This window comes from Alligator sinensis, unplaced genomic scaffold, assembly GCF_000455745.1.
Source record: "Alligator sinensis unplaced genomic scaffold, ASM45574v1 scaffold54_1, whole genome shotgun sequence".
Lineage (NCBI taxonomy): Eukaryota > Metazoa > Chordata > Crocodylia > Alligatoridae > Alligator > Alligator sinensis.
The window spans coordinates 1,742,602-1,751,792 of record NW_005841962.1 but is presented as its reverse complement, the minus strand read 5'-3'; the positions used below and the strand labels follow the sequence as shown (position 1 = coordinate 1,751,792).

Sequence of the window (9,191 nt, the reverse complement as noted above, 5' to 3'; positions counted from 1 at the left end):
AAGATGTCAGAAAAGCTTTTGAGTACAAAATACTTTTCCTCAGCTCACCTTTTGGTTAACTACTTTAAACTCCAAACCTTGTCTAGCACTTCTCTTCCAAGTATATAGTTGGTCCAATAAGAGCTACTACCAAACAAACCTGGCTTTTTTGAAAAATTAATTAAATTCCTCTAGAGTAAGGGTCTCTCCCTAGGGTGTATGAGCTCCACAGGAATCCAGGGATTGTGACCATCCTGCTCTTCCTGCCTTCCTAGATCAGAAAGGATTCTTTCTAGATCCCGAAGAGTGATGTGGAAGTCCTTGAGAACCAGTAATCTAAGGCTAGAAGTAGACATCACCAAATGAAGTACATCAGCTGGGCTGGGATGTCCCAGTATAGCTAATTCACTTCACTGGGTGAAAACGTATGTTGCCCATTGCCCTGCTCATTGATCTTGCAGGACAGTGGATGATGTGTTCCCCACTTCCAGAGATGTACCCCTGAGATCCCGGGGTCATACTTCTGGAAGCAGGGAAAACCAGGCAGGCACACTCTAGGTTGTCCACATTCTCCCACCATAAAGCAAATAGAAGTCTACTGCAATGAAGTGGCACACATTATTAACACCTTTGTTGCAGGCACAAATTTGGGCGTATGTGGTGCCACAAAGGGTATGGATGTCTCTATGCTTTCATTTTGTGCCACCATAACATTTTTTATGGCAGCACAAAGGTGACCTCTGTTTCCATCCTAAGATTCTTCTTTTGACTACTTTCATTGAGGATGTGGGAGGGATACTCTGCTCCCTCCCCATCGGAAGAAGCTGCAGATTCATTCACTAGAACGCTCAGTTCTTAGGATATCTACTCTGCCAGTTGTCTTAGGCTTCAAAGCCTCCCCTGCTTTCCCCTGACTGACAGGACTTCCTGCACTATGCTAGTGTAGACCCTTCTTCAGAGCATTTCACTCTGCTCAGCAATTAATACAGCCTGATGTGGCACAAAATGTGGTGCAAACAGTTCAAGAACCACTTGTTAGCATGACCTGAGAATCCATTCATACTCTTGGAGAGTCCGTTTATGCGTCATTTATTAGAGCAGAATCTTTAAGCAGTAGAATCTTATGTAATAGCCAATGTTAAGTCAATGGAAAGAGTCTGGTTGACTTCAGTGAGCTTTGGATCAAGACCTAATTGCACAAGACACAGTGGAAAGTTTTGAGCTCCACATTAATGTTTTTGCATGGTGAATGATTATCCACAAAGAGTTCACTCTGGCATGTGGGCACAGATTCCCCTTTTGGGCCCTACCACCTCTGACCCTGCAACAGGACAAACAGAGCCTCATTGAACAGCACTCAACAAACATTTTTGCTAGTCAGAAACAGCTTTTTGTGCTTAGGCCAATTACTGGATTAATTATCTCTGATTGCCCCGGGCAAAGGAAGCAAAGGGAACAGTTCTATAAAGGGTCCCCATTAAAGTATAAAACAAGCTCTTGCATGCACATATATTTGAGCACAGTACATCATGGTTGAACACCTTACTGTGCCTTTGATATTCTTGACTTATTATAAGAGATAGCGAAGGAAGAACTCGCAAAAGCTGACCAAAGCAACTGAAGCAGCACATTGTTATGTCGAAAACCTTGGGCATTATTATTTTAAGTGCATCTAAACTAAATAAAAAATTACAGCCAAAAAAACCTAACATTTAAAATATTGAAACCTAGTAGAAGCTGCATAATCCTGAAACCTGATGAGAGTTCTGTGGGTTTTGTTCAGGTAATTCTGATACTTCAGATAAACAATAGTATTTCTATTCAAACAATATAGTGACATTTATACAACAAAGGGTGAAGCAAATCCAGTTACCATGAATGGTGGCAGAACTGACACAAAAAAGTCGGCTGCTCCGTCTATGAACTGTTCATCGCAGCATCTTACATCAAGTCCCCCTTTGTCATTCAGTAACTCCAAAATACTATGTCTGAGATATTTTCTTTCAGCATGTAGGGCTGAGGGGAAATCAAGTCTAACAGTGGTATTCAGATTCTGATACATTTTATGATGGAGAGAGTGAAACACCAGGAATAACAAAGGAATGCAGTTAATCTAACTGCAATAAAATGAGTGGATCAGAAACGAGGGAAATTACATGTATAAACAAAAACCAGACAGAAGATGCTGACACGTACACACAAGTTTGAAAATATTAAGGGTCTGTTGTAGAGTTTGCACAAAGCAAATAAACCACAGCCCCTTACCCTGTTAAACCATTATAGGAGCAACCATTATTATTGCTAAGGTTCATTTTTCATCAAATGCTTCAGTCTGTGAAGCAACAATAATTTCAGATTCTCAAGTGATTTAAACAATAGGGAATACAAATGTGGAATGGTATCACAAAGAGTTGCAGAGCAGGAATCTTCCAATTCATTTTCATGCTGCACTAGAGGCTGATAACTACTATGATAATAGGTACTTTAGAAATACATTAGCCATCTAACCATTTAAATACAGGCAGACAACTGAATTGCTGATCCTACTGAAAATGATCACTGAAAATCTAATACCACAATAATTACTGAGAGAAAGGGAAAAAATAAATACAGTTACTCTGATTGTGCAAGGTAATCACTTACCTGAAAATATCATTTGGGCTTGTCAGTAGACATCCTCACCTGCTCACATCATGCAGATTTGGAAGCTCCATATTTCAAAATAGAAAATTTAAAAAATGCTATTGTTTCCTAATCAGTGTGCTAATTCCACTGAAGAGATTTGCTGTTACTGTTGGAATTCGTTTGGAGGCTTGAAGAAGAAACAGACTAGGCAGGCGTGCCTTGTAGAAATATAAAGCTAAGGTTTTTGCTCCTTTATGGAATATCTTTGCAACTGCAAAGAAAAGCTAACTAGTTATTGAGCCATCTGCTCTCACTGCAAACAGACTGAATGGCTGCTTGGTATTCTGGCTTGGTTTTCTATCACATCCAGATACAGTTTGTCTGACATAGTTCTATTCGGATGCTAGAGGATCACTGGCTGTTCTAGTTTGCTGGGAACAAAACAGCAACAAGCACTACAGCTGCACGTCATTGTGAGACTGCTTAATTCTCTATTTCAAGGCAGCCTGCCCATGCTCTGTTGTATCATTTAGCCTTTTGTATGCAGATGGATTTTACACACTTAGTTCCTGATTCTGTGCCTCCATGAGACTTTACAAGTTCATTCAGTTACTTCTAGAGCTATTAAGACTCCCATCAGGAAAAAAACAAAAGATACATAAAACAATATACTGACCCTTGTTCTCTTTCTGTGCAGTCAAAACAAATATCCTTTATTTTATTATTTTTTCTGGTGATAAGTTTATGATTTCTTTCATTTAGGGGCTTTTTGTGGGGGGTGGAGGTGTTAAATACTGAAAGCATGGAAGATAAGCATACTGAGTCTTAAGGTGCAGACAGAAATGCAGCTCCCCAGTTTAACTCATGGAGCTTTGCAGAATCACCATGAATTAGATCGATCCTCCGGAGCCAACAGACATTAGCTGGTGGGTTGGGAGGGGGGAGAGGATCGGCTCCAATTTGGAGCCAGTCCAGGGAGAAATGCTTTCATAGACATTTGGGCTCGAAGGGACCTTGGAAGATCATCGAGTCCAGCCCCTCCACCCCAGGGGCAGGAAGTCAGCTGGGGTCAAAGGATCCCAGCAAGATAAATGTCCAAATGTCATCTATGCAGCGTCTCTCCTCTGGCTCTGCCCCCCGCTTCCCCCCACACAGCTCCAGTGTTGTGTCTGGATGGAAGTGGGGAAAAGGCAGGGGTTCTGGGGGTTCTCCAGCCAAGCTGGAGCCTTGGGGAGAGATCCAATCTACCCGCCTCACTCTTCAGTACTGACTGGGAAACCCCCAGAATGAGCTCCCTCTGCTCCCTTTTCTCCCTCCCATTCTAAAAACAGCACAGAGAACAGAGCTGGGTTGTATCAGGGTGCAATGAAAGTACACACTGTCATAGGATCGGGCCCTCTTAAAGTGGTCTGCAGCTGTGCACTTGTGTTTAGTCATGGCTGTAGACCACTTTCTGGGGCCAGATTGGGTAAAAATTGTCACATCTGTCTGCCCTTAGAAGGAACTTGGTAGCATTTCCTCTTTTTCTTTCTCATCCTTTGTCAAGTAGGTGGTAAGGATGACTGAACGGAAGAATTCTCTGGCCAACCAACACAAATATCGACTCTGTTCTTCACACTTGGTGTTCACGAGGAAGAATGGGAAAGTAACAAGTAGCCAGAGAGAGTCCATCAAAACAGAGCTCAATTTTAGAGATGGACTAACTGACGTCGTGAAATGTAAATCACTGGCTGGATTTAGACTTATTGGGCTAAGTACAGACAGTCAAAAACCCTGAGGCTGAATTGATTCAATCTTCACAAGTTAGGCTAAGATGCATAGATTGAACTGATAAGCAAGTGAACAGATATTCACCTTTGACTTAGGGGTCCACAAATGAAAAAAGATTGAAAACCACTGCTCTAAGCCTCCAAATTCACACACACTAGTGGGTAATTATTGTTGATAGAATTAGAGGCAAAACTCCACCAGTTTAGTTTTCATCTGTCTGCATTCATCCCAGGGTAGCCATTTCCTAAAGAAAATATTGCCTGCACCCCTTCATCTAGTGCCTAGGCACAGTGAATAGCTGTGCATATGCCTTTTCCTGCTCCTAGTTTAATCTGCATTGATTTACAGTGTAACAGTGTTTTTACTATATATTGTATGATTAAAAACACATCCACCAATGATGCTATGAAAGTGGGGTGCAACAATGGGACATTTTAAGTGTAAATAAGATCCTATAAGGTTGTATCTGAGTCTGGCAGACAAGGTTCCTCGGGTGAATTTGATATCTTTTATTAGACCAACCCAAATGGTTGGAGAATAGTTATTGAGCAAGCTTTCGGGTTCAAAAACCCTTCGTCAGGCTCAGGAAGCTGCAGCAGTTGGTGTGTGCTCTTCCTGGATGGACTGAAAAGTAAACAAGCCAGGGGCTGGGCTGGGCTGGGGAGTCAGTTGCCAGGCGGATTATAATGTATCAAAAATCCAGTGTCTGTGTTTAGTCCCTGATCTCTAGTATCCAGCAGGTTGATGAAATGGAGCTCATAGGCTCGTCTCTGGGATGTGTTGTGTAAATTTCCCTTGAGGATCAGGACTGAGAGATTGAAGAGAGAGTGGCCCTCCTGTGAGAAATGTGCCCCCACCGGTAATTGGGTGTTTCTGTCTTTGATGGATTTCCGGTGTGCATTCATTCTGGTGCGCAGTTGTTGTCTGGTCTCTCCTACATATCTTCCATCAGGGCATTTGGTGCATTGGATGAGGTATACTACATTCCTGGAGGTGCAGCTGTAAGATCCTGGGATGCTGATGGCTCTGTTGTGGGGTATAGTAATAGTGGGGGTGGTGGAGATGTGGGGGCAGGTTTTGCATTTCTTGTCATGGCACGGTCTGGATCCTTTTGGTGTGTTCTGAGGTTGAGGAAGTTTGCTTCTGGTGATGAGGTTGGCGAGGTTCGGTGCTTGTCTGAAGGCTAGGACCGTGCCATGACAAGAAATGCAAAACCTGCCCCCACATCTCCACCACCCCCACTATTACTACACCCCACAACAGAGCCATCAGCATCCCAGGATCTTACAGCTGCACCTCCAGCAATGTAGTATACCTCATCCAATGCACCAAATGCCCTGATGGAAGATATGTAGGAGAGACCAGACAACAACTGCGCACCAGAATGAATGCACACCGGAAATCCATCAAAGACAGAAACACCCAATTACTGGTGGGGGCACATTTCTCACAGGAGGGCCACTCTCTCTTCAATCTCTCAGTCCTGATCCTCAAGGGAAATTTACACAACACATCCCAGAGACGAGCCTATGAGCTCCATTTCATCAACCTGCTGGATACTAGAGATCAGGGACTAAACATAGACACTGGATTTTTGATACATTATAATCTGCCTGGCAACTGACTCCCCAGCCCAGCCCAGCCCCTGGCTTGTTTACTTTTCAGTCCATCCAGGAAGAGCACACACCAACTGCTGCAGCTTCCTGAGCCTGACGAAGGGTTTTTGAACCCGAAAGCTTGCTTAATAACTATTCTCCAACCATTTGGGTTGGTCTAATAAAAGATATCAAATTCACCCAAGGAACCTTGTCTGCCTATATCCTTAGACCAACACGGCTACAACCTAAACCCCTGTATCTGAGTCTGTGCATTCATCCCTGCCATCAGGGTTGGTGGCTGCCCTTTTGTAAAATGCAATAGTAGCTCAGTTGCCACAGTTGTTGCCTCTTAATTTTAGTTCTGAAATTATTACTTTAAATGCTTCCAGAGAGGTCCAGAGTTGGCAGCTGCTGTGCTCTCTCCTCTTTACCAAGGGCTGCTTATGCCTCTATTTTTACTGCCATGATTATCTCACACAGGTTATGGAAAGACAGAATTCAAATAATGGATCCCTCAATTCTTCTCTCCATCTTGCCACTTCTTGTAATGCTACTGTTTCTTTTACTCCTTGGCCACTTATAGTTGACTTTTCATTCATATTATTTCTAATCTGAAAGGGGTTTTTTTGAACAGTCTGCAAAATGTACAGTCTAAATGCAAAAATCAACCTTCTTTCTAGCCTGAAAACATGGCAGTAGAGTAACAGCTTTTCACCTCCAATGGTTTGCTGTCATATTGCAGCAAGTGCACCAACAGAAGCATGTTACTCAAACACACTTAACCTGCTCCAGAGGATATTTTGCATTAGTATTAAGTACCTTACTGCAGAATTCTTCCTTGCTTGTTGTGCAGTGAATAATGGAACACACTGCCCAGAGATACAGGATGACTCTTCTGGTATTGCAGACATCTCATGCTGACCATTGTTCTAGAGGGTGGGGGTCCTGTAGGTATTTTGTATGTCCCTATCTAAAAGAACCCAGATCAAACAAAAACCTTTTGTCAAGAATATTTTTGAGACGCACCTGGAATTTGCAAAATTATTTCTCGGTTTGATTGCTGCATTATACATAACTTACCCAACCCTAGCTTTGTAAGCAGTGTCCCTCACTCTCCAGCCTTAACTTGGCAGCATTTTGTGTTGGCAGGATGCTGTTGCCAAGGGAGACAAAATGGATGTGCAGCTGGCTTTTCTTTCACCTGCACTTAGTGCTGCGGATGCTATTCATGTGACTGTACAACCTTTGGCTATGAGGTGACTTAGTGTCAATGTTACACGACCTTTTAAAGAGTCCTGACAATGGCATAAATAGCCACGTGGCATGATGGGAAGCTAAAATGGGACTGTGTCAAAGACGGATTTAGCTGATGTCACAACTGCTGACACGGTCAAGGATATCAATTTCACTAATACCAATAAGGGGAAGGACAAAAGGATTTTAAACAATGTTACTGAATTTCCTTTCTAACAGAAGCCAGGCGCAGAAAGGGCTAGATCCTGTAAAGGATTTAGGCACTGCAGCACCTTAACTGTAAGCACCCATTCCCAGAGTGCAACCCCAAACCAGGAATTAGGTGCCCAGGCTCCCTATAAAGTGCAGGCTGTTGCGTCCCTATGATGGATGGAATTTACAAAGGTATAATTAGGCTCAATAGCAGGAACTACTCTTTTACAATGACAGGACAATATTCCCCAGTGGAAAAAAGTAGAAATCCCATTTCTTGATGTGTTTAAAACCAGACTACCAAGCAGCAATAAATATGCTTTAGAGAATATTATTTAATTAGCATGAAGAACAGACCAGAGGATATAAGATCAGTTTTGCAGCTCTTAATTCAAAACTCCCTTTGATATAATTGGGAGTTTGGACGATATAGGGATTGTGAGAGCAAACACAATGGTATTATTTCCTGGCTCGTTCACACAACATGGTAGCCATCTTACATAGTTTATCTTGGCTTTTTGTCATCCACAAATTGGTCTCCTCAGGGACTCTTACACTACTCTGATGATAATGGTAAGGTTTTTGTTTTTTTGTTTCATTTGCCAGTAATGTTTCTCAGTCTCGCTGTGTTTGAAACTTATAAAACATAATGACAAACAAATTGTTCGAAAGACACTGATTTTCATTATAGGTAGACAAGGTTCTTTTGGTGAATCTGATATCTTTTATTAGACCAACGTAAATAGTTGGAAAACAATTATTAAGCAAGCTTTCGGGTTCAAAAACCCTTCGTCAGGCTAAGGAAGTTTCAGCAGTTGGTATGTGCTCTTCCTGGATGGAATGAAAAGTAAAGAAGCCAGAGGCTGGGCTGGTATGCATACAAGACAAGTAGTCAGTGAAAATGTAGATTGAGGAGTCAATGGGTGAGAGACAGACGGGGGCGGGGGGAGGAGAGAGAATGGGGATGAATAGTGGAGAGATACCTGGGGAGTCAGATGTCAGGCAGGTTATAATGTGTCATAAATCCAATGTCTGTATTTAGTCCATGATTTTTAGTATCCAGGAGGTTGATGAAGTGCAGTTCATAGGCTTGTCTCTGGAAAGTGACCCCCTAGCCTGTCTCTCACCCATTGACTCCTCAATCTACATTTTCACTGACTACCTGTCTTGTATGCATACCAGTCCAGTCTCTGGCTTCTTTACTTTTCATTCCATCCAGGAAGAGCACACACCAAGTGCTGAAACTTCCTTAGCCTGACAAAGGGTTTTTGAACCTGAAAGCTTGCTTAATAATTGTTTTCCAACTATTTACATTGGTCTAATAAAAGATACCAGATTCACCCAAAGAACCTTGTCTGCTTATGTCCTTAGACCAACACAGCTACAACCTACACCCCTGATTTTCATCATCACATTTATAATAGTTTTGTACCTAAGGGCAGGATTCAAGATGCTGAGCCTCGGAGTAGACAGAATGTAAAGGAAAAATTCTAGCAAGAAATTCCTAAAAAAGGAAGCATTGAATAGTCAGAAGTCTTGAAACATTAACTCTGTTCATCTATCTGACACCTTCACACCTTGGTATTAAACTTCATGTAGCCTGACATCCTGGGCAGAATGAAACCTTCTCATGTGAAGGTTTTGAAGTAATATCCTTTCTTTGTAACACTATTTCCAAACAAGTGCAGAGAGGCATGGAGTCAGCTGGATGTTTAAAGCAAACATCTAACTACTCACTAATCTTCTGATTTTGAAGGTGCTGTCATTTTTTCC

At 42.2% G+C, this 9,191-nt stretch overlaps 1 protein-coding gene and 1 long non-coding RNA gene across 14 annotated transcripts in view; one reads left to right on the top strand and one right to left on the bottom strand.

Moving 5' to 3' along the window:
- Positions 1-9,191, bottom strand: part of TMEM108 (transmembrane protein 108) — a 273,408-nt gene that overhangs the window by 26,014 nt on the left and 238,203 nt on the right. Inside the window, exon 1 of one of the 9 annotated variants that reach the window (XM_006020637.3) lies at positions 2,623-3,030. The exons of the other annotated variants lie outside the window; for them this stretch is intronic. Within the exon in view, the coding sequence (XP_006020699.1) occupies positions 2,623-2,635 (13 nt within the window). The 5' untranslated portion in view covers positions 2,636-3,030. Of the gene's footprint in view, positions 1-2,622; positions 3,031-9,191 lie in introns of those variants that run through there. 9 annotated transcript variants of the gene reach the window in all.
- LOC102386335 overlaps positions 1-9,191 on the top strand; it is a 113,707-nt gene that overhangs the window by 78,524 nt on the left and 25,992 nt on the right. The window lies entirely within an intron of this gene.